Source organism: Hylobates moloch, unplaced genomic scaffold (genome assembly GCF_009828535.3).
Source record: "Hylobates moloch isolate HMO894 unplaced genomic scaffold, HMol_V3 SCAFFOLD_1, whole genome shotgun sequence".
In the NCBI taxonomy this organism is placed as follows: Eukaryota; Metazoa; Chordata; class Mammalia; order Primates; family Hylobatidae; genus Hylobates; species Hylobates moloch.
The window spans coordinates 121,942,902-121,968,315 of record NW_026652276.1 but is presented as its reverse complement, the minus strand read 5'-3'; the positions used below and the strand labels follow the sequence as shown (position 1 = coordinate 121,968,315).

General features: G+C 49.3%; 1 protein-coding gene across 4 annotated transcripts in view; it reads right to left on the bottom strand.

The window, feature by feature from the left end:
- TNS3 (tensin 3) overlaps positions 1-25,414 on the bottom strand; it is a 223,798-nt gene that overhangs the window by 152,304 nt on the left and 46,080 nt on the right. For 3 of the 4 annotated variants that reach the window (XM_032758139.2, XM_058445056.1, XM_058445064.1), the window contains 3 exons: positions 6,508-6,560; positions 3,974-4,145; positions 1,793-1,843 (listed from right to left, as the gene is read on the bottom strand). In XM_032758139.2, coding sequence (XP_032614030.1) covers positions 1,793-1,843; positions 3,974-4,123 — 201 coding nt within the window. In that variant the 5' untranslated portion in view covers positions 4,124-4,145; positions 6,508-6,560. Of the gene's footprint in view, positions 1-1,792; positions 1,844-3,973; positions 4,146-6,507; positions 6,561-17,470; positions 17,561-25,414 lie in introns of those variants that run through there. The other variant, XM_058445070.1, reaches the window with a different exon arrangement.

Here is a 25,414-nt window from a genome sequence, read left to right as displayed (position 1 = left end):
TCTCCCACAACACCTGAGACAATCTCCTGGAAAGGCAGGACTTAAGGAGGAAGCACCTTCAAAACCCTGATTAAGTTTGGTGCTTGGACAAAGAAAATCACCACCATGGCCGGGCACGGTGGCTCACGCTTGGAATCCCAGCACTTTGGGAGGCCAAGGCGGGCGGATCACGAGGTCAGGAGATCGAGACCACGGTGAAACCCCGTTTCTACTAAAAATACAAAAAAAAAAAAATTAGCCGGGCGTGGTGGCGGGCACCTGTAGTCCCAGCTACTCGGAGAGGCTGAGGCAGGAGAATGGCGTAAACCCGAGAGGCGGAGCTTGCAGTGAGCCGAGATTGAGCCACTGCACTCCAGCCTGGGTGAAAAAGAGAGACTCTGTCTCAAAAAAAAAAAAAAAAAAAAGAAAAAAAAAGAAAATCACCACCATGTGCTAAAGACACAGTGACTTGGTGCAGAACTGCAGCTCTGAGCGTCCTGAGGCACACACAAGTACACAGTGGCCACACGGGGGTGTTGCTTTTCCTTGATTTCCTTTTGTCAGTAGGGCGAGGACAAGGAGCTCTATCTTATGATGAAAGTTGTAGAACTACTGTAAGATTGTTGGATATTTCAGAAAACTGCCAGGAAGTAGGAAAAGTCACTACCCCTGCCACCACTCAAAGATAACCACTGCAATGTTTTCATGAATCCCTTAGTCTCTTTTCTATGTACATTTAGCATAATTGAGATACTATTATACATAAATTCTGTACTCTACTATTGTTAACTAGTATTAAAATAGGCAACTTATCATGTTTCTGCTTTGTTACTCTAATGACTGCAAAATATTTCAACATATAGAATATACATACATATATGTACCACAACTTATGTTGACTTAGTCTTAAAATTATCCCAAACTTTGCTATTGAAAATGATCATGAAGGGTGAGGGGCAAGGGGAATGAGAGCATTAGGACAAATACCTAATGCATAAGGGGCTTAAAACCTAGATGACAGGTTGATAGGTGCAGCAAATCACCATGGCACATGTATATCTATGTAACAAACCTGCACGTTCTGCACCTGTATCCCAGAACTTAAAGTAAAATTTGAAAAAATTTAAAAAAAATTTTTTTAAATGAAAATTATCATGAAAGGAGTGGATTACTATGACCATAAAGAGATACTAGAAGAAGAGAGCCCCATGCTGATGGAAATGTTTTGTCTCTTGTTTGTGGTGGCTTAACAAATCTATACACATGACGCAGTTTAGATTTGTTCTATACATATATTTGTTATAGATTTGTTCCATGCATATATATATGCAGTGTATATGAAAGATCCCAGGCGGCGGGAGGAGGAAGCATCATGTGTATAGATTTGTTCTATACATATATATGTAGTATTTATCATCTATACACACGATGCCGAGAAACACACATGTATACAAAACCAGGGAAATGTGAGTGAGGTCCACGGACTATACCAATGCCAACTTCCTAACCTAGATATTTTACTATTTGTGTTGTAAGATTCTCCCACTGGAAAGACTGGGTGAGAAGTACAGGAGATCTCTGTATTATTTTCACAACTTCCTATGAATCTCTAACTATTTCAAACTAAAAAAAAAAAGTAATTAAAACAATTGATATGAACAATTGTTTGAATTGTCCATATACTGATATGAACAATTCCTAATACTTCTTATCAAGTCACATTCCACAAAGACTAGTAGCAAATTATTTTTGCACAAAATAAGCATTGTTTACATTTTACAAAATGCAGAATATAAAGGGATGAACTCCATACCTTTGGGTTAAGCTTCGTAAGGTCATATCTCTTTTCTGAAAGGTTTAATACCTATAAAGGAGAGAAAAAAATGCCTTGCATAAAATAGATTTTAGTATTTTAAAAAATTAATACTTTAATTTTTATTTAATTTTAATTAATACTAATTTTTTTAAAAAATATCTAAAATCTTCACACTCACAAATCAGGGGGAAAAAAAGCTTTTAGACAAATACTTGACATCAGAGACGAAACTGCATTTTTACACGATGTTTCCCTTCCAGGTACCGAGGATCAGAAAAGATTGAAAAATACAGACATGTGTGGTCACAGAATAAAAAACAAATAAAATAAATAAGATAAGGATGGCATACAGAACCCTTACACATAAAGTCTATATTCTACTTCTTTAACTAGTATTAAACCAGGCAATTTACCGTGTTACTATTTTTTTTTTTTAATTCTCATGGCCACAAAATATCCCAACGTACAGGATACACACACACACACACACACAGGTATAAAATATACAATATAAAATAAATATACACATATATATAAAATAAATTCCATGGTCTTGCTCCTGACAACACAAACTGACCCAACAGAGAGGTGGCACATGGTGGGGAAGGCAGTCCCTCCTCTATGGCCTGGTGGCCCCAGGCCTGGAAAGGGCTGAGTTCACGCCCAGCCAATAGCTACGGCCTAAGTTCACTGAAAAATCACAGCCATTTGTGGAACTTTGCTAAATACTCAAGTAGTTCAAAATGAAAATAATAATAATAATGTTCCAGCAGCAAGGAGCCTTAAAAATTAACTAAACGTCCCTCTCACTTAAGAGTCGGACATGTGAGGAAAGTGGAGGGTGGGGGCTTGTCCTGGTCACACAGCAAGCCCTGTTTATGACAAGCAGGGGTGCTGCTTTGAAATCTACAGTTCATTTCTAACCCTGCACAAGAAAAAGATCCCTGCCATAGCCATTTTGCAGGGAGAGCTCTGGCCCTGACAAGGCCCCACAGACAGGTGCTAGCCAGGGCTCCAGGCCCTCTGCATGGTCTCTTTGGGGAAGGTGGACTGGGGAAGAGGGGAAGGATGGCCAGAGAAGAGACTTGGGATGTGCTGACCAGCCTGGAAGTGGCTTCCAAAGGAAGGAGCCATGGTCCTGCAGAGCACACCGCCTCAGTGATGAAGGAGGAAGCCCTGGGGAGGAGAGGGCCCCTGGTGAGAGGCACCACCATCCAGATGGGGCTTGGCCACCACTTCCTGTCCACTGCCAGGTCACAGACAAGACAGGCTTCAAGACGAGAAAGAGGCAGGAGCCTGAGTGAATCAAGGATCGGGGAGGGGTCAGGACACAGGAAGCACCTGGGCCAGGGCTGCTCTGGCATCAGACGGAGGCCACATCCTACTCTACCACTTGGGTCCACCTTTCCCAGCCACTGGTGCCCTAGTCATTGGAGCAGACCAACAAGGAAGACAATGACCACCTTGTAGGCTTGCAGGGCAGATTAGCTTTACCACAGATAAGGAGGCCTCCTTACTAGAGATAAGAAGGCAGGTAGAGAGAGGGTGCCAGGGAGCTGTCATTCAATCCCATTACTGGCTGTTGACAGCAGAAGGAAGTCAGCCTCCACCTGGGCTACCAACCATGGGAACAGAAAACAAGGGGCCAATCAGAGCGTGAGAGATGGTGCGAGGCTGTTCTGTATTATTCCTCAGGTGTGGCTCCACCATCAACTCGACACGTGTGTTTTGAAAATCAAGCTGTCTCCTTGTCTCCAGGGCAGCCCCTGGTTTCTTGGGTGCCCACCTAATTTGTCTTCCTAATTTATGGCTCAGGAGGAGAGTCACAGGTTTGTCTTTTGATACCAGGGATGCAGCATGGGAGCACAGGGGTGGCTGGCCGGGGACATGTCCCAAGGCACTGGGGAGCCAGCCTCACTGATGAGTGTGGGACGAGGCAACAGCCATCCCTGCGGTCAGCAGTCGTGTGTCCCTGAAAGCTACCTACAGAGACACATAAGGCTCCTCCCCAGGAGTGGCAGCGGAGAGACAGAGGACAAGGGCACCACGGACAGCTGTGTGAGCCCAGGCCCTTGAGCTTCTCCCTCATGTGTAAACCAGTGTTCTGTGAGTGCCCATCCCCACACAGTGCCTGCTGCAGAGCCTGCCCAAAGGCTCCCGGAGCCGCCCACCGCTCACCAGGTAGTTGTCCCCGTGCTTGGACTTGAGCATGCGCGTCACCTCCTGCAGGTTGTGCAGGTAGGACTCCTCAGAGCAGCCGGCGGGGAAGGACACGGCGATGATGCGCTCCGTGATGTAAGTGAGGTCCAGCCCATGGCCCTCCTCCATGGTGGGACTCAGGATGACAGGCCTGCGAGAGAGCAGTGGGCAGATCAGAAACAGGGTAAGGAGGCAGCAGACATTCATCCTCTAGGAAAAAGGTGAAGACGACGGACACTCATCCCCTGGGTGTTCACACCAGCACCTGGGCGGCCAGCTACGGGAATTTACAGTGTGCGAAGCCTCCGCACTGTGTTCCCATAATGGCGGGCAGTGTGGGGAGGGGCATAAGATTGAATTTTCCTAGCAGGGCATGACGGGGTGCCACAAGCTGCGGTCAGGGAACGCACAGAGAGAAAGCAACTCAGAGCAGTGACGCATGGGCTCAGATGCAAAAGCACGAAGGCGGGAAGGACTTTTTGTGGTTTCACTGGGAGCAGGAACAGGGTTCCAGGCGGGACTCCTGGAGAGTGGGAGCCTCAACCCCGCTCCGAGGTGTCAAGGTCGGCACGAGGGGCCACCGGGAGGGGGCCGGGAGGAAGCGGAGATGGTGTGTGCAGAAGCCAAACATCAGCAAGCAGCTCCTCGTGTCCGTATGCGGCATCCTGGGGCAGGTGCGGCCAAGGATGAGGCCGGTGAGGTGGCCAGCTATGGTAGTGGAGGACCCTGCAGGCCCAAGAAGGAGGCAGGACCTCACGTGGAGAGGGGACGAGCTGGGGCATAATCAAAGCGGCCTTTCATCTACTGAGCAGCAACTCAGCAGACTCCTATCAGAAGGCTAAGAGCTCCATGGGGCCCCAGCTGGGACCCCACCCAGCTAACCACAGGCCAGGTGGATGCAGGGTAGAATGTGGGGCTGGCCACCCAACCAGGTGCCCAGGTGGCCAGGGCAGGCCCCCAAGTGTGAGATGAAGACTGTGGAGCAGGGAAGAGGGAAGAGGGTAGAAATGGTCATGTCATGGCCAGCAGGCTGAGGACGTAGGCAGGACTGGCAGTGTGGGAGCCAGGCATCCAATGTGACTGGAGACAAGGGCCTCCCACAGACCACAGATTCTCCACCAGCCCTGTGGGCCCCAGGGAGGCCTGAGCCCCTCCCAGGAGGGCTCCTAACATTAGGGCTGAGGGTGGTATCCAGGAGGAGGTGGAAAAGGTTCCAGGGAGAGGGGATGGGGTCAAACCCAATCAGTGCCCCCATGAGGTAAAGCCAGAGACATGGGTGCAAAGGACGTGTCCTTAAGTCCCTCCAAAGTGCTGCCACCAGCTTTAGGGTTTTCATTTTTACTACTCCTATGTGTTTCTCTCTTTCTTTTAATTTTGGAAAAATTCAAAATGGTTCAAAAATATTAAAAATTCAAAATATAAAATGGTTTTGCAAACTTCCATGTACCCACATCACCTAACTTCAAAATTACCAAAACACGGCTAACCTTTGTCCATCAATACCCCCAGCAATCTCCTCCACCACTTTGATTGCTTTAAAGCAATCCCAGATACTAGGTAATTTCATTTATAAATCTTGCAGTATTGATTTCTAAAAGATAAGGGCACTTTTTGATTAAAATGTCTACAATGCCATTATCATACCTCAAAAAGAAATAATAACATCAAACATCCAATACCATACATTTATTTTTATTTTTATTTATTTTTATTTTTTCGAGACAGAGTCTCGCTCTGTCGCCAGGCTGGAATGCAGTGGCGCAATCTCGGCTTACTGCAATCTCTGCCTCCCAGATTAAAGGGATTCTTCTGCCTCAGCCTCCCTAATAGCTGGGATTACAGGCATGCGGTACCACACCCAGCTAGTTTTGTATTTTTAGTAGAGATGGGGTTGGCCAGGATGGTCTCAATCTCCTGAACTTGTGGTCTCCCCACCTCAGCCTCCCAAACTGCTGGGATTACAAGCATGAGCCACTGCGCCCGGCCCATACATTTATTTTTTAAGGTTGATTTGTTCAAATCAGCATCCAAACAATTCCCAAGGATTTTGTTTTCTCTACCTTATTTATCAGACATGGATTTAATTCCAATTCAAATGTATTGAACACTGTTAGAACAGAAATAAAGCGCTTCCTACAGTCATGAGGATCCACGGTGAGTGCCTCTCCAGAAGATGCTAGCTCAGGGCCCCCATCATCTGCTCTAAAGGGGCTCTTGCCAGCACACCCTGGAGTCTCCCCTAAAAGTGACACTTGCACAATCAGGCCTCAGCAGTGCAATTATTTATTCAAAGACAATCACAGGTGTTTCTACCAGCTGGGCTTCTGACCCTGACACAGCATTTAGAAACGGATAGAAAACCTGGCCTGTACCACCTTTGATTGGCAATGTTTACAACCAAAACAAAAATTATGATTTCTACAGAATAAAATGATGGCATGCCCAGGTTTCCTCTGTGGAAAGCTGACCTACAGCCAGAGACACAGGAATGCATGACCCACACAGACACTCACCGCAGAGGTTTATCACGGCAGAGAGAACTGGACAGCGTGGTACTCCCCGGAACCTGCAAATAACAAAACAAGGGTCATTTTGAAGTTTCCTTTCCTGCCAGTCTACATGACACAGACACCACTGAGAGGGAACAATGACAGCTGTCCCACAGTTTAATCATAAACAGCAAGTCAATCACAACTACTAGCCCACCTTATCACCTCAGAAGGGTCTACACCATGTTGTGTGCTTCAGCTCACCAGAGGACGCAATGCCACTAACCAGCATCAGGACGGGCTTCCACAGGAGCCAGTGAGGCCACCCTCCAGTCAGGGCAAGGTAGGCATCCCTTGGCCTGCAAACAGTGCCCTGCCCTCCAACACGGGAGGTGCCAGATGACACCAGTGCTATGACTATCATGGCTGCTATTATTTACTTGAAAGAACCAATTAATGAGTGACTTTCAGGAATTCTCAATCATACCTACTCTTTTTTAAAGAGGCTATTCAACAGGGAGAAAAAACTCGGGTTATAATTACTTTATAGTTATATAACCCTTCCTTGTGTGTAAGGGTTGTTATATACTACGGTGACAGAGATCTACTATTTCAGGAAAAATGCCCAGCAACTGTATGAGTAAGAAGGCTCTCCAATATTTCAGAAGTGAGGAAATTGGGGCTCAAAGAGGGAAGCGATCTTGTCAGATGGCAGAGGTGAATGGGGAAACCCAGACACCCGCTAGAGGGCTCCCTCGAAGTCTCTTTCTGCCCCAAGCCAGGTAATGCTGCACACAGGAGCCCAGAGACCCCCGAGTTGGGGGGACACAGAGCCTCCGGCACTCCTCCTGCTCCGCGATCAAAGCAGGCCCACGGACACCGCCATCAGAGGCATCAACACCCCCGATCACACCTGGGATCCCACTCAGGCAGGTGCAGCTCACCTGGACTCCTTTGGCAAGAAATGAACAGAAAACAAATTCTATGTATATTTCGGAGACCAACAATACAGATGTTTTCCTGAAATCATACCAACGCAAAGCCTAGCGCCAATTCCAAAACCGCAGAGATCCGCGTCTCAGCCTCCCAAGACAGGGGCAGGATCTAGGGGCGTGCTCTTCAGTTCTACACCAAGGTGCCGGCAAGCTCAGCCCTGGGTCCACCTCCTCGTTGCTTTTCCTGGGCAAGCCCCTTGGCCACTCCACTTCTTTGTCTCCTGCCTTTTGAAGTGAGAATAGTAACAGGCAGGGCCACTCTCATGGAGCTGTCTAGGGATTCACTGAGGTAATTCTATCAATGGCTTGGAACCCAGCCTGGCACCGCATGGCCACTGCCCGTGCTGGGCAGACCTGGTCAAGTGAAGTCTCCAGACCCTGCCCACCCCTGACTTCTGAGCTGCACCCCCTGCTCGTCCCCTGTGCCCACAAAGCTGCAGGAGGCTCTAAACATGTTCCTCTGATCTTCTCAAAGCCCTAACCCAAAGCCTTTCACAGCTCAGACTAGACAGCTACAAAACAGGAGACTACTCTTTTGCCTAGGAGAGCAGCAAAAATAAAAATTTTGAAAACATTTTTTAAAGTCTTGGTGAAATATAAACAGATGCAAGATTTCAGAGGACAACTGAAGTGTGTGTATAAAAAGTATTTAGAATACGGCAGGGCACAGTGGCTCACACCTGTAATCCCAGCACTTTGAGAGTCTAAGGCAGGCAGATCACTTGAAGCCAGGAGTTCAAACCACCCTGGCCAACATGGTGAAACCACGTCTCTACTAAAAATACAAAAATTAGCCTGCGTGGTGGCACACACCTGTAATCCTAACTACTTGGGAGGCTGAGGCACAAGAATCACTTGAACCTGGGAGGAGGAGGTTGCAGTGAGCCAAGATCGTGCCACCACATTCCAGCCTGGGCAACAGAGCAAGACTCTGTCCCAAACAAATAAACAAACCAAAAAAAGCATTTAGAATACAATCCCAGAGGCAAACTGAATGCACTAAAATGAAGTCTCCAAAAAGCTAAGGAAATGGTACATCAAAAAGCCGTTTAGGTTAATTCATACAATATGTACATGTAAGACTCAAATTCAAGCAACCCAGATGCAATCCTAATAGAACCAATCCCATCATGGGGAAACTCAGCTTAACCAGGGTCCCATTTACTTCAACAAAGTATTCAATAAGCCAACATCTCAGGGGAGAACAGCAAGGAGTTTGACCCACCATGGTCCTGGGTCTTACATGAACCCATCAGGATCTGACTATATGTGTCCCACATCTTGACCAGACCACACATCCAAATAAAAGTGACTCCCATTGCAATGCCATGCTGGAGTACACTGGCCCAGTTCCTACAGGTGGGCTGTCGCTTCAGACCCTATGTCACGCTTATCATTTGACCGTGAAAGACTGGCATGCAACTTAACATATAAACAGCATTATATAACTCATTGGGCAAAACTATTTAACTCTCATATGGCACATCATTCCAAGATGACAACCACACAAATACGTGACTGCTCACTGCCGGCACCAACGTGATGGGGTAGGAGTGTCACTGTCCCTCAGGCGGGGCCCTGACGGCAGGAGGGAAGGAGGGAAGGGTCCCAGAAGGCATGAGGGCTCTGCTGTCCCTGACAGAACCCAGGGCCCATTTCCTCAGCTGCAGAGTGAGAAGAGCAGGTCAGACAGACCCAGGGGATCTTCTCAATCCAATAATCTCTGAATCCAATTCAGCATTATACGCCTTGATACAGTAACTCCAATGTTCAAACCCCGAAACCATACAAATTGCAACCACTGCCAAAAAAACAAACAAAAAAAACCTTTTAAATCAATAGTTACATAATTTCTAAGGTCAAGGCCAATGGAGGAAACTGTAATCTGTGCTATCACCACAGGGAGGCCCCAGCACCTGAGCTGGTGAAAAGTCAGAAAGAGTGTTGAATTGCACAAAGTTGCTTACATGAAGTGTTCAGAAATGCAGGGTTCCTGTAAAGTATCCCAGCATTGCCCAGAGACACTCCTTCCTTAACCTCTGTATTGGGAAGAGGGGCAGGAAGGAGGAACTCAGCCCATCCCCCAACATACCCAATGTTCTATGTAAGTCTACATCCACTTAAAATCGAGGCGAGACCCCGCACATCTCAGGGCCACCCTCCAAGAACACAGAGAACTCGACACCCACTCGAATCCCCAGCTCCAGACCCGCATCTGTCCACCTCATGCCTCCGGATGTGCAAACCCAGGCCTGGCCACCTCCAAGACATGCGGTGCTCAGCAGCTTCCATAGCACAACCCTGAAGAGCACTGCACGGAGCCCAGCAGAAACCCCAGTAAGCAGACATCACCATCCCTATGTTACATGTTACAGGTTGGTAACATAGGGATGGTGATGAGGAAACGAGGATTTGGTGGGCAGACGTGTTGGAATCCCACAGTTAAGCTACAGTAGCACCTTCTGACGCCAAAACTCTGCTCTCCTTCCATCTCCTGGCTTTCAGGTGGTCCACACCCTCTCCTGCACAGGCTGCCCCTGAATCACATGAACATCAGTGAGGATAAAAGACTCTTGCTTGGGGGAGCTGTTCTAGCCCTGTGCCAAAAAGGGGAGAGAAACTATGGCCCCTCCATCACTTCCAAGTCAGCGTCTGAGATCTGATGTGCACTAAAATCCCCCTGAATCATTCAGGGGTTAAATCTGGAACCAAGTAGAGGACATGCGGATGACAGGACCCCCTGACACACTGGGGTAGAACCCCCTCAGCTGCTTTGACTTGGACTAAAATGAGAACCAAGCCCCATACTGAACTGGAACTGCTGCCAAGAGTATCCGAAATACTGTGCTTGTCAAGCGGAGACTCAGGGATACGATGTCCCTGTGAGTCTTTATTTGAAAGTAAACAATACACCTAGACTTGGGTTGCACAAATCTAAACTCTATGTGTGCACCATAATGCATTTCATGACTGAAGGATGACTGAGAAACTAACTTGCTATAGGTTTATTAAACCTGGCTCCTGAGATACCCGAAATCCTAACCTCATACGAGGTTTAAAAAACTCTCTCTACTTGTAGGCACCAGTCCTGCAAATCTGTGTTGCAAACTCACTCTCTCTAGGTGTTTTTTTTTTTTTTTTTGAGACAGAGTCTTGCTGTCGCCCAGGCTGGAGTGCAGTGGCACGATCTCAGCTCACTGCAAGCTCCACCTCCCAGGCTCATGCCATTCTCCTGCCTCAGCCTCCCAAGTAGCTGGGACTACAGGCGCCCGCCACCACACCCAGCTAATTTTTTTGTATTTTTAGTAGAGACGGGGTTCCACTCTCTAGGTGTTTTGAAAAGAGAGCTGCCCGCTCACATCCTCAAAAGCCTTCTCGAGCTGTGGTTTCCTTGTGGACCCTATCGCCAATGGCAATCAAATCCAAGCCCTTCATGATTAGAGTTCCCATGAGATAGAAACACAAGTTGCTTCTTTTGTTCTCTTGTTTTCCAGGGTGAAAAAACCCAGACAGCAGAGCCTCCCAACCCAGCCTCTGCCCAGCCCATGCCTCCCTCACCTGTGTCCCTGTTGGCATGCTCTTATCACAGCCTTCAACACCCAAATAAGAGAAAGGGAAAAGGGAGGCCCAGGTAGAATCTGTGGTTAAGGTTAAACCTGCAAAAGGTAAGCCTGCAAAGACCGCCCTGTTCCAGTCTGCTTTTTTTTTTTTTTTTGAGTCAAGCTCTCACTGTTGCCCAGGCTAGAGTGCAGTGGCGTGATCATGGCTGACTGCAGCCACTCAGTGACTTCTTGGGCTCAGATGATCCTCCCACCTCATCCTCCCAAGTAGCTGGGACTACATGCATGTGCCACCAAATACGGCTAATTTTTATTTTATTTTTTTTAGAGATGGGGGTCTCGCCATGTTGTCCAGGCTGCCCTGACGCTCAAGCAATCCACTGGCCTCGGTCTCCCAGAGTGCTGGGATCACAGGTGTGAGCTTCCATGCCCGGCCAGACTGCTCTTTAGAAGCATTTTCCTTCTACAGGTCCTGGAGCTCATCCTGGCCACGTGACAAACTGGCCTCATGGGCTCAGTGAGGTCACTAAACTCCCTTCCTCTTCTGGTAAAATGACAGCTGTGGATCAAACACTTGGAGGTCATCCCAGCCCCGGACTCCCTGAATCAGTGAGTGAAAAGTGAGGAGAGGCATTCCTCAGATAAAGAATTAGATGCACTGCCTGGAGGGTCATTCTGGTTCCACATACGTTTGTTTGTTTGTTTGTCTGTTTGTTTGTTTGTTTGTCTGTTTTGAGACGGAGTCTTGCTCTGTTGCCCAGGACAGAGCACTTCCTAGTGTGTCACACACAGTGGGTGAGAGCAGACTAAGCGGCAGGAAGGCAAAAACACCTCTTTTGGGAGAAAGTAGCCTAGCCTTATGGCAAAGCACATGGGCTCCACGTCAGGCAGTCTGGGTCCAAGTTAAGGGTCCACTGCTTGGCACCTGCAGCCTTAGGAAAGGTCCTCCACTCGCCTCGGCCTCATCTCCCTCCTCTTTCCAGGACTGTGCGCTCATGTCGCGACCTCACCTTGGAGTTACAAATCCACACATGGCACACTAGGGCAAACCTGCTTTTCACAGTGGCCCTATGGCACATGGTCCTGCAGTGACCCTACAGTTCTCGGTGCTGCTGTGCCCTCCTGCAGGGTGCCATCCTGCAGTGCGCTATCCTAGCACACCCTAGGCTTCACCCTAAAGACCCCACCCTAAAGCCTCACCCCATCCCACTGCGCCCCACCCCACCCCACCACACACCATTTGCCAAGACCAGTGGACAGCTCTAGAACATGTGGTGATGCTCGCTGTAGTATCTTTATGAGAACCATGCTTTCCATTGTGAACTGCGGCTTCTTGCTCAGGAGGACAGGCCTGATCAGAAGGAAGACCTGAGCTTCAAAGAGTCTTTCTGCACATCTGGGAGCAGACCGAGGGAAGAGCCAAGCACATCTACCTAACGAAGGCAGAGAAGACAGGAAGCCGGGGGCCCTGGCAGAAGGAGGAGAGGCCATGGACTGCTGGGACTGAAAGGGCCACTGAAGATTCCCCAAGGCCACTGCCAAAGCACATTTCCAGAGCAGCCATCCCTGGAGCTGCTCCCTTGGCTGTCACATCAACACCATGGCCACCACCCGGGCAGGAGTAAGCACACTCACCAGAAAGCCAGCAGCCTCCTCTGCACTCACCCATGTGGGGCATGCAGAGGAGGAGCACAAGGAGGAGGGAAGAGTGAAAGACCAGGCCCCATTCCCTCTGCAACAAAACTTCCTTGAAGTCCACGAGGTCCCAGGGAGACATGGGATCCTCCCCAGGCGGGGTGGGATCCCAGCTGGTTTGATGTTCCTCTCCACAGGTGAGGATCTGGGAGCCCCCACCTGACAGGAAGGTTAATTTCGAGACAAGCTTGTAATCAATGAGAGCCCAACTCTGGTGGAAATTTGATGTTTTTTGTTTTTTGTTTTTTTTTTGAGACAGAGTCTCACTCTGCCACCCAGGCTGGAATGGAGTGGCATGATCTCGGCTCACTGCAACCTCCGCCTCCTGGGTTCAAGCGATTGTCCTGCTTCAGCCTCCCGAGTAGCTAGGATTATAAGCACCCACCATCACACCTGGCTAATTTTTGTATTTTTAGTAGAGACAGGGTTTCACCATGTTGGCCAGGCTGCTCTCAAACTCCTGACCTCAGGCAATCCACCCACCTCGGCTTCCAATGCTGGGATTACAGGCGTGAGCCACCACGCCCAGCCAGAATTTGGTTCTTTTTTAACCTGTCCTTTGACTGCTTGTTTGAACAAATCAAAAGTTTCCAAAACCTCACAGTATAGTAATGAAATCTGGCATCAGACAGACCTGGGTGTGAGTCCCACACCACTTGCCAGCTGCAGAATCTTGGGCCAGGGCACTCAAGAGCCTCAGTGACCCCATCTGTGGAGCGGGATAATGATGTCTCCCTTGTGAGGCTGTTCATAGAATAAAGACAAAAATGTCCAATGCCTGTCTGAGACTAACAAGCCAGCCTTGCTCACTGCAGATTGTCCCTGAGCCTTGCACTGTATGTTGCCAATGCATCCAGTTAAACTGTACAGAATCTCCATTGCCCAGGGAAGTCACTGCTCGACATTCAGCACTGTGTGCCTGGCATGGGTGCGTATACTGCAGGTGGAAGGCAGTCTGAAGAGTAGAGCTCAGATGCAGCAAACCAAGCCTATGTCGTGCAATTAATGCTAGTACGGCATTTCAAATGGAACATCCTTCACTGATGTCCCATTGCCATGGGGTGAAAGGCAGGTGCTCAGCCTGGTCCTCAGAGCCCTGGGTGAGCCAGCCCCTGCCTCCTTGTGTGCCTCCCTCACTCCCTGTCCCTACCTTACCCGCTCTGCTTCCTCCTACCCCAGGTTCTTTGCACATACTACACACAGTTTAGAATGCTCCTCATTCATGTATCCCAGCTTTACCTGGTTAACTCCTGTGATTTCTCAAGCATTTGGCTCAGATGGCAACTTCCAGCAAAGCAGAATCTGATCTCCCTACCTGACCTGAGTCGGGATGCCATTAATATGTTCCTTTCTACTTTGGTCTCCTTTTTGTTTTTTTTTTTTGTTTGGTTGGTTGGTTTTCTTTTTTTTTTTTTTTTGAGACAGGGTCTCACTCTGTTGCCCAGGCTGGAGTGCAGTGGGGTGATCTTGGCTTACTGCAACCTCCACCTGCCGGGTTCAAGTGATTCTCCTGCCTCAGCCTCCAGTAGTTGGGATTACAGGCGCCCGCCACCACACCCGGCTAATTTTTGTATTTTTAGTAGAGATGGGTTTTCACCATGTTGGCCAGGCTGGTCTTGAACTCCTGACCTCAGGTGATCTGCCCGCCTCAGCCTCCCAAAGTGTTGGGATTACAAGCGTAAGCCACCACGCCCAGCCCTGGTCTGCTTTACTGGGCTGACCACAACTGCAAGAAAACAACTAACTGTGAATTCTCGTCTGAGCTCTACAGCCCCCTCCCATGTGGATCCAGCAGAGCACTGGCAGTCTAGCTCCCAGAGGTATCTCTAGCCTCTTGGGCCGCACTCTGCACACAATAGCCACCCAGCACAGCAGTCTGTAGAATGAAGAAAGGAAGAAACGAACCACTAATCCCAAAGTGGCTATGGAGTCATATGGCCATCTGAAGAGGCATGAGAATGCTGTTGTTAGATTTCAATAACAGACAGCTAGTTAGCTTTAGTTTTGGGTTAACAAAAATAAATGTACCCATTGACTTTAACAGGCTTTTATCTAAAAGAAGAGTAGGATGAAAAGCAGTGACATCTGCTCCTTCCCAAGGTTATAACATGGAATAACTGGAGCCTATTTAGGAAGACAGTGCCCACAGAATAGCAATGTAGTTAAGTATCAGCTTGACAGCTCGGCAAAGGCTAACAGTGTGGCTTGGATACACATGACTATAAACTATGGATTTTTCTCACCCACTGAGCTGAACTCAGTATCCTGTGCCTACTCAAGTACTGAAAACGGTGATACATATTTTTTAAGTGCTTTCTCATGTAATTCCCCAAGACTACCCTTTAAGAAGCAGTCCCCTTAGCATCTCTGCCTCCCTAAGGCCCAAGACCCTGGAGCAGAGGTGACCATCCCTCTTCCCAGGGGGGCTCTGACCACTGGCAGAAAGCAGGTCTCCACTCTCTGCCAGGCCTCTAGCTACAGCCCAGGCTGGTGAAAGAAGCAGTGACTAGCACTGGCTCTCGCTCCTACTTACCCAGGGGCCAATATGAGTGCAGGGCAGTGCCAGGATCCTTGAGCCAGGGTAGGTTAAATATGGCACCCTGTTCCCTGCCTCTCCTTGTCCTCGCTGGCTTTTGGTGAAGAGGAAAGAAAAGAAGCCCTTGGCAGAGCATGGTGGCTCACACCTGTAATCCCGGCACTTTGGGAGGCCAGGGCAGGGGATCACAAGGTCAGGAGTTCAAGACCAGCCTGGCCAACATGGTGAAACCCTGTCTCTACTAAAAATACAAAAATTAGCCAGGTGCGGTGGCAGGCGCCTGTAATCCCAGCTACTTGGGAGACTGAGGCAGGACGATTGTTTGAACCCGGGAGGCGGAGGTTGCAGTGAGCCGAGATTGTGCCATTGCAGTCCAGCCTGAGACGCTGTCTAAAAAAAAAGAAAAAGAAGCCCTTTTATGGATGTCATGTTAGGAATCCCAGCAAGGCCTAAGCCTGCAGTGAGAATATCAGCTCCTCTGGGTGTCCCCAGGGCCTGTGTGCTGCTCCTAGCAGCCTGACCAGCCCTGAAAACTAGCAGTAAACAGCTCTATAAAAAGAAACAAAAGGCCAGGCACAGTGGCTCACGTCTGTAATCCCAGCACTTTGGGAGGTGGAGGCAAGTGGATCACTTGAGGCCAGGAGTTCGAGACCAACCTGGTCAACATGGCGAAATCCTGTCTCTACTAAAAATATAAAAAATTAGCCGGGCGTGGTGATATGTGCCTGTAGTCCCAGTTACTCAGGAGGCTAAGGCAGGAAAATTGCTCGAACCCAGGAGGTGGAGATTGCAGTGAGCTGAGATGGTGCCACTGCATTCCAGCCTGGGCAACAGAACAAGACTCCATCTCTAATAAATAAATAAATAAAAAGAAACAAAAGCCATGGACAAATCCGCAAGGAAGCAGGACTATGAAGGGCCTGGTGACGAGAGACACAGATCACAGCTGCCAGGCTATGTGTGAGGTGGGGACAATTAAACAGGTTGGGCTGAGACACCTCTGCACGTTCTGTTTTTGTTTCACCAAGCAAATGGAGAAGAAATAAATGTAAAATCTTTTTCAAAGGCAATAACCTGAACAACATTCAGTTGGCAAATTTCGAGGCATTTATTTGTTCATCCTTCATTGATTCCTCCACCACCCAGCACATACAATTTGGGGGTTCAGCGCATACTCTTTAGAATACTAATGCCTGGGTAGGCAGCCAGTTCTACTGCTCGAGTAAGCCGTCTGATCTTGGGAATGTACTTGCCCTCTGTGTGACTCAGTTTCCTCATCTGGAAAAAGGAGACAGAAACAGCATTCTTGGAAGGATAAAATAAGGAAACATATACATAGGGCTTAGAACAGTGTCTGGCCAGTAATAAGTGCCAAAGAAATATTAGCTACTTATTCCATCATCTTATTTCTGTGTCAGGCCTGTGTGAGGCCCTGGAAATGCACTTTATCCACAAATTATTGGGATCCCCCTTAGATCACAAAACCAGCTGTGACCACAATGCCCATTTAACAGTAGGAAAAACAAGGCTCAGAGAGGGTAAGTGATTTTCCCAAAGCCACACCGTTAATAAGACATTTTTTTCCCTTCCAGAACAAGAATACCAGGAACCAATTAATTATCAGGATTGCCCAACTTGATTTTCTGCTTAATGCTTTTAAACATAAGCAGCAATCGTTAAGAACTGCCAGAGAAAGTACACCCGATGGAGGGTGGGAAACTAAAATAAAGTCATCTTGTCATTTTGCCTTCATGTTCAACTATGAGAAACAACAGACTAAGATTGTATCTCTATTTATTTGTAACCAAATAGTCACAGGATCCTGCCTCCCTAGCCAGGAGCTCAGGCTGGTTTGGAACCATATGGAAGGAGGCAGCTCAGGAAGACTGGCAGCAGGGAGAGGTAAGCAACAGTCGGGGAGGACACAGACATGTCAGCATTTCCAAAGAAGTCGGAAGCTCCCCTTTGCTCTTCTCACAAATAAGTTTCCCAAGAAGGGGCAGATGGGGTGGACAGTTCTTAGGACACAAGGTCCCACCGAACATCTGCAGCATTGAAGTTAAAGGGGAAAAATGACTTGGAAATGCCCCTTCACTGCAAAGCAGCCAGTACTGGAGGCCACAGAGGAGGGTGGCCAGGGACAGACAAAGTGCCCAGTGCCAGCCCAGCCGAGAGGCGGCACGTGGGGGGTGGGAACTTACTGTGCTGGGCCTGGGCAGGGACCACCGGCCAGGGCTGCTTTTCCCTTCCAGAAACAGCTCCTCCTACGTTTCGCTCCTTCCCCTGCTTTAGTCAAGCACACCACTCTTTATGTTAATATCTCAATAGCTCTGAGCATAAAGGAGGCAGCTGGAATAGCCCACCAGGTGGGAGAGCCTGATGAGTGTGGGAGTCCCCAGGATCACAGCCAGGAGCAGCTGGCAGGTGTGCCCGGCCCCACGGTGAGCACGCAGGCATGGAGCTCACAGGACAATGTCTGCCCGGAGCTGAGGGCCAGCCTGCCAAGGGCCTGAGGGACAGGAACAAGAACAGTGCTCTCCGGGAGAGCCCTCTGACCAGGAAGCTGAGTGGCTGTGCCTCCCTGGGGACTGGCCACTAGGGAGAACCGCCTCTCAAAAGTTCCCCCAGGAAAAACAAAACCTACTTCGAGTTGCTGGGAGGGCGGGTTACTCATCTCTGTATCCCAGGTAACAGATGCCTGATGCCCACTGGTCTTCCTCCCTCCCTCTTTCCTTCCTCTCCCCCAGCCCCATTCTCTCCTTTACCACTTCCTTCCTTAGTTCATTTTTGCTCCACTTCACTCCAAATAGAATTTGAGATGACTCATCGAATGAATTCAACATAATTAAATAAAGTTTTTAAAATAAAAACCAAACCAATAAACAAGCACAAAAACAGGGTTAAAGACAGAGTGGCCGGGCCAGAGAGAAGGAAAGGTATGCAGTGAAACCTCAGTTACGGGAATGAGGCACCAGACGGGTTCTGAGTTACAAAACGGGAGATGGAGGCTGGATACACGGCAAATCTTGGTGACATAGGGACTTCAAAGGCCCCCGGACCTGCCTGAGGCGGGTTTATTTCCTCACTTAGCACTCAGAGCTGAGAGGAAGGGTGGCCAGCCTGGGCCACATCGTGTCCTCAGCTGTTAGACTCACCCAGGCAGCTGTTTAAACTGATCTCACTGATCTCATGACTACGTGGTCAGTCACTGACAGGGAGATTTGTGTGTGCTTTTTTGTAACATCTTACATGCACTTACATTCTTTTATTTTTATCAGTTATTTCATAACGAAAACATTTCTTCACACAGAAAAGTGGACCAAGGGAGGAGAGGTGGGGAGGGCCTCATTGGGCCCCCAGCATAACCCTATCAGTGGGCAGGGTGTTCTGGGGGCGCCTGTTCCACTGGAAACCACGTGGTGTCTCCTTCCAGGCTGAACACAAACGGGGAGCCCCAGTTTAGAACTAGCCAGGGATGCACTGTTCAGACCAGGCTCAGCTCCACAGGGCGGCCTGCGCTTCCTGCCACCTGCCCACCATTTGGCAAGGGCAGACAGAGCAGTGACAGCAGGGGGTCAAAATAGGACCACCTGTCCCTTTACTGGCCACAGTCATCAGACCCGGAGACACTAAACAGGACTTTAACTCCTCCGAGCATTGGTTTCCACCTCGAGCATTGGTTTCCACCTCCGTGAAACAAGTTGACAACACCACCAGCCTCCCAGGATCTCTGTGGGGACTAAGAAGATGCCTCAAGGCACCAAGACCAAGCCAGCAGCACTCATCATCAGCCCTGGGGGAGAGAGGAGGTTGCATGTGTTGTTTCCAGTCCAACTCCTGTATTTTACAATGGAGGAAAGGCCATGGGGAGGGGCTGCTCTGGGGGGCAACAGCTGGGCAGGGTGTGGCACCCTGAGGACAGGCCAGTTTATTCCTTCATGGTGACAGAAAACAGGCCGAGCCCTAGAGAGCCAGCTCTCCCAAAGTACCCCCAATGGGAGTGTCCTCAACCGCAGGCAGCGGCCAGCCAGGCAGAGCCAGGCAGGGGACTCCCATCCATAGGCGAGCAAGTCAGCAAGGGCGGCCTGGGAGGGAAGTGCCTTCTCTAGAAGGTGACAACATTGTTAATGAGCCCGTGTTAATGTCAGTCATCTCCGGAGTCTGAAAGTGCCCTGCGGCAGGTGGGAGGGGTTATGTATGCTGAGTCCACTCTGGAGTGTGCCCTGAAGGGCTGCGTTCTGTCCTGTTAGATGTCCCACCCAAACTCACACAGATCCCCCTGCGGACAGCCTGGAAACCAGCCCCTTAGGGCACAGCACAGGCCTCCCACGGACAGCCCCACCAAATCCCCAGCATACAGACACCTGGTCCTGTCCTCCTGGGATGTCGGGGGTGCTGAGGGGGGCAAGACCCACAGAGCTGGCCACCATGGGCCACAGAGATAGGTCCCTGGACCTGCAGCCAGCTGGTTCCATACAATAGCTCAATATTTGCAAGGCTGAGGGAAGGGCCTAATTCACCCACCCCAGCCTGGCCAACTCTGATGGGCAAAGGGGCTGCCCAGAGAATGCTGAGAGGATCACCCCAACTCAGGCCAGGACCATACCTGCTTCCACACCCAGAAGGGCACAGTAGGGCTTTTGCTTTAGAATGAAGAGCTAATGAACTGCAGTGACACTGACAGAGCAGCCTTAACCTGGAGCTTATCCTGCAATAATCAGATTCACCTGGATAACCCGGGAAAGAACAAGCAGAGAGGGCTCTGAGCAGCCCTGCTTCCCTTTCATATCCACGAATGCAAACAAGTATTTGCAGGAGGTGCAACAGCTGGGCAGGGTGTGCCCAGGAAGGCAGGTGGCAGGAAGCGCAGGCCGCCCTGTGGAGCTGAGCCTGGTCTGAGCAGCGCACCCCTGGCTAGTTTGTGTGCACCCCTGGGGCTCCTCGTTTCTGTTCAGCCTGGAAGGAGACACCATGTGGTTTCCAGCGGAACGGGCACCCCCAGAACACCCTGCCCACTGATAGGGTTATGCTGGGGGCCCAATGAGGCCCTCCCCACCTCCCCTCCCTTGGTCCATTTTTCTATGTGAAGAAATGTTTTCGTTATGAAATAACTGATAAAAGTAAAAGAATGTAAGTGCATGTAAGATGTTACAAAAAAGCACACATTTCAGGCACTGCAGGGAGAATGCAGGTGTGACAGAGGGGAAAGACCAGGATGGACTGAAAACTGAATGGATGAGAATCCTGTCCTGGAGGTGCTGGATAAGTACACATTTAAGACCCCATAAAGGAGAGAGAAGGCAGTGCCAGAGGTGGCGGTGATGGGCACCCGGGAGAAGAAGAGCTCATCTCCAGCTCTAGAAACCATGGCCACTTTGCAGATCCATCGGGGCAGCTCTTGGGATAGGCCAGGATGGCTGGAAAGTATCTGATACAAAGTGGGCACCTGTGGCAGATGTGGGGCAGGAGGAGCAAATTCCTTCAGAGGACAGAGTCTGGGCAGAGAAATGGAGGCACACTGAGTATGGTGGGTGGGGCAGCCAGGAGTGACACACGCCATGCTCACAGGATGCATGAGAAAGAGGCTCAAGCCAGGGCTCACGGAGCCCAAATGCCAGTTGATGAATCCATGACGATGAAAGGTGTCCTTCAGAAGTTTCCGCATAGGGAAGTGACACAATCCCAATTGTTTTTAACAAGGTTCAGCGGTAGCAGCAGCAAGATTAATGTAAGGGGAACACTGGGCAGTTGGATGAGATAGGTGGAAATGTCAGGCCCAAGAGCAGACAGCTGCTGACCTGGACCTCATCTGTTAGTGGCATCAGGAGTGGCTCCAGCAGGCTCCAGGAGCCCAGGGTGCGCTTCCCAGACATCAGGTCAGAGGTTGAAATCAGCAATGGGGGGAGTATTTATACCAAAGAAATCAGCAAACACTGCCGACCGACCTTTTACCTGGAAAGCCTCTATTAAACATTCACCAGCAACCCCCTGATATTCGTCCTCTAGAAGCCTCAGATTCCCCACCTGGGGAATGGGGGTGGAAATGGCTCATAATGCAGAGTTCTAGGAAGATCAAGTAAGGTAAGCATGCAAAGTGCTTAATACTGTGCCTGGAACACCACACATGCTCAACGTGTGCCGGCTTTTTCTAGTATATTATATTATTACTATTGGGGCAATCAGCAGAGGCCAGGAGGGCATCCATTCAGGATGTGAGGAGAAGGAAGACAAGGCCAACAGAACAGGTCCCCTGAAGCTGAGGAGGTAAATGATGCTGAGACAGCAACAGGGAATGCACAAGGACCAGCACGTACAGGTGCAGGCCCGGCAAGCACACACACAACACAGCCCACAAGACATTCGCTGCCCCACACCTGCTGCTCACCTCAGCCAACCCCCTCCACATCTGGAGCTCCAAGAGTGAGAACCAGCTGGGCAACAGCAGGTCCCCATTCCTTAAGGACGCTTTCAGCTCTTCCTCCTCGAGTGTTTCTCAGCCCTTTCGAAGGTTATGAGTATTAGTGAATGACATTAACGAGACTGTCTTCCAAGGACTCCCACTGTGTAGGACAATTCAGTATCATAGTAACTTTCTCCCTACCTTACCCCTTTCTTTTAAGAAAACAATAATCTCTCTTTATAAATGTCTTTTAAAATATTCAATGTGGGCCCAATTCTTCCCATATCATTCTCCCTGGAGGTGTGCTGGTAAAGGGGAGGGGAGGGGAGGGGAGGGAAGGGGAGAGGAGAGGAGAGGCAACCACCTCGATGTATCCTCTGTCCACTCCTGTGGTGTAAATACTCCCGCCATGGTTCATTCTAAGCTAGCTGGGTAATTCCACTGAAGGTGGAGTGGGGATGTGTGAGTGATCTTACTCAATTCCTCACTGAAATGTTCTCTTTTTACAGGTGTGGAAATGGTGTCCTTGATATCTAATTGACCTGTCCAAGGTCATCTGGTTAGTCAGCAGAAGCCACATATGGCCCAGATCACTGCTCTAGGCCAAGGCCTACAGCTCCTCCCCACTTCCACACACATGTCATGGACAGGCAACCTATCTCAGAGACAGGCCCTTCTCACTCCAAATAGCTTCAACAGCCTCCAAGAGGCCACTCCTCTTAATCACTCTCCCTTTCATCTTCCCACTTTCTCCACTAAATTAACTTCATTACCACTTCTGAAACCCAAGCTATCAAAAACCCATCACCACCATGGTTTCCTGCCACTCAAGCACCTAGAATGCTCCCTATTTCTGTAGAGCTCCAAATCAGTCCCCTCCAACCACTACACACTATGGTGCCCTCCATCCATCCGCCACCACTCATCCTTTCTGCAGAGGCAGAGCATATTACAGTTGAAGGACCATGGGAAAGGACCTGGAAGCGGGGAGCCCGACTCAAATCCTAGCTCTGCCCTAACAGACAGGGTACTCTGGGTAGTCAGTGAGCCCTGTCTCCTCAGTGTCCTCATCTGTAAAAAGGGGGACAATGACAGGGACCCAGCACTGTCCTGAGGTGCACCCTGCACTTGCTCCTAGCAGCTCACAAGCAGAAGCTTGAGCCTAACAGGACCAAAAAAAGGAAGTATATCTGCTCAGGTCAATCCTAAAACCTATTGAGACAGTATGTCTCATGCCAAAATAATGTCAATATGTCACATACATGACGTTTACACTACACAGAAACATGGGTGATCTTACTCAACTTCTTACAGGTGAGGAAATAATGTCCTTGGTATCTAACTGACCCGTCCAAGGTCATCTGGTTAGTCAGCTGAGGCCACATCTGCCCAGGATCAGTGCTCTAGGCCAGGGCCCACGGCTCCTCCCAACTCCCACACACACGCCAGGGGACAGTCACCTGGGGCTCTGCTAAAGGGCTGCTTCACTAGCTGAGCACAGGGCATCCATTTCCCTTTTAAACATGGGGATAGATGTGTCCTCTAACCTCTGAGGCTTCCATCTGGAAGTGCCTCATGAGTCAGTGGCTCACGTTTAGAATGGCTGTGCCTCCTGGATGCCCCAACCTTTTTTCCCCCTCATTTCTATCTCAGAGAGATTAGATACCCTGTACAAATTGGATCTGAAAATGATAATAAAATAAAATGTAATATAAAACAAGATGAAATAAAATCAGTCTGCGCTGGGATGAGCTGTGAAAAACGGGGCTGCTCAAGCCGCCTCCTGTGAGCAGAAGCCAACCACAGACGAAGCCTTCTGCATGAGGAACAAGCAGTCCCCCAATCCCTTCCCGCAGGTGCAGGCTTGCAGCTCGGGAGTCAGACCCCAGGCATGCAGGCCCCAGGCTATCTGAGGAGCCTGTGTAGACCCCCGTGGCTGAAGAGCAGGGCCTCACTGCCCTTGAGAGGCTAGCTCTGAGAACCAGCTTTTTAAATAACAAGTACCACCTACTTTCATTCTTACGATAAAAGTTACTTTGTTATAGAAAATTCAGAAAGTAGACATATACAAAAAGAAGCAGACAGAATCAGCCTCTCCCTCCCTCCCATACCCCAAGATAACCAACTTTAGCCAAATAGGATGGACCCCTAAATAAGTATGGGCGACTTTCTTCCACCCATACTAAAAGCCAAATGGTGCTTTATGTCCATATCATTATCTTTTCTTCTGCACTACAATTTTTAACAGCGGCATAGTACCCAATTGTCCAGATGGAACATAATCCCCCTTTAACAGCATGTTTTTTGGTCTCCAATTTCCCACTTTTATGAATGATGCTATGAGAAACATTCTATAGTTGAAAATGTTAACATCCTTAGTGGCTGCCTTGGGATAAACACCCAGAGATGCCATGTGCTTTGGGGTCCACATCACTAGGACTTCCTCTAGAAAGTGCTGTGACTTCCAGGACCACATGCATCATCCCAGAGAAGAGGAAACATACAAAACATGAAACCCATTCCATCTTTTTCTATTTAAGCAAATTATATCCCCTTTCCAAAAAAGCAACTATCTTGTCAAAGGTAAAGGGACTTTGGATAGTTATGAAACCAGTGTCCCAGAGAACAGAGCGGAGGAGAAAACGGCACCTCCAACCCTCTCTGCAAGCACCTTCATCCCCTCCCAGGTCAGTCTCAGGCCCCAAGTGGACTATGCCACCGGAGTGTCCTAGAATGTAAATTCCCCCACAAGAGAACCACGGCAGGCCTCCACATCCCCACACAGGGCCCAGTGCCTGGTGCATCAGAGGTCCCCAGGACATAAATATTTATAAACTGATGATTAATGAAGGAGGGGCAGGGCAGTGGAAGAGAGGACTCATCTGTTCCATAATCAAGACCATAACTTCAAGTTTATGATTTATTACCCACCATATCTGGCAAAGGTAGCACCGTCCTCCTCCCTATTGGAGACTGACAAAATGCCTGGTACCATCTGTTAATGGCTGAAATGCATTCCCACAAACATCCATATGTTGAAGTCCTAGTGCCCAGGACCTCAGAGGGTGACAGTTTGGAAACAGGATCTTTGAAGAAGTGATTAAGTTAAAATGACACTGTTAGGGCGGCCCTAATCCAGTATGAGTGGTGTCTTTATAAAAAGAGGAGATTAACCTGGCTAACACAGTGAAACCCCGTCTCTACTAAAAATACAAAAAATTAGCCTCGCATGGTGGCGGGCACCTGTAGTCCCAGCTACTCGGGAGGCTGAGGCAGGAGAATGGCGTGAACCCGGGAGGCGGAGCTTTCAGTGAGCCGAGATTGCACCACTGCACTCCAGCCCGGGTGACAGAGCAAGACTCCGCCTCAAAAAAAAAAAAAGAAGAGGAGATTAGGACACAGAGACACACATAGAGGGGCAGCCATGTGAGAACACAGGGAGAAAACAGCCACCTACAAGCCAATAGAAAGCCCTCAGGAGAATCCAACCCTGCAGACACCCTCATCTCAGCCTTCCAGCCTCCAGGACTGAGGGTGATAACTGCCCATTGCTGCAGCCACCCCACATGGTGGTGCTTTGTCTTGGCAGCCTAAGCTGACTAAGACGCCATCTGAAAGCTCTGAGATGCCTGGTGGGTGTTTGAGAAATGCTGCTGACCAGGAGCAACCTTCAGCTCCCAGGATGGGCAGGTGGCCTGGAGATGCTCACCTGCCGCCCTGCACTCCCCTCACTTCACCCTCTCCT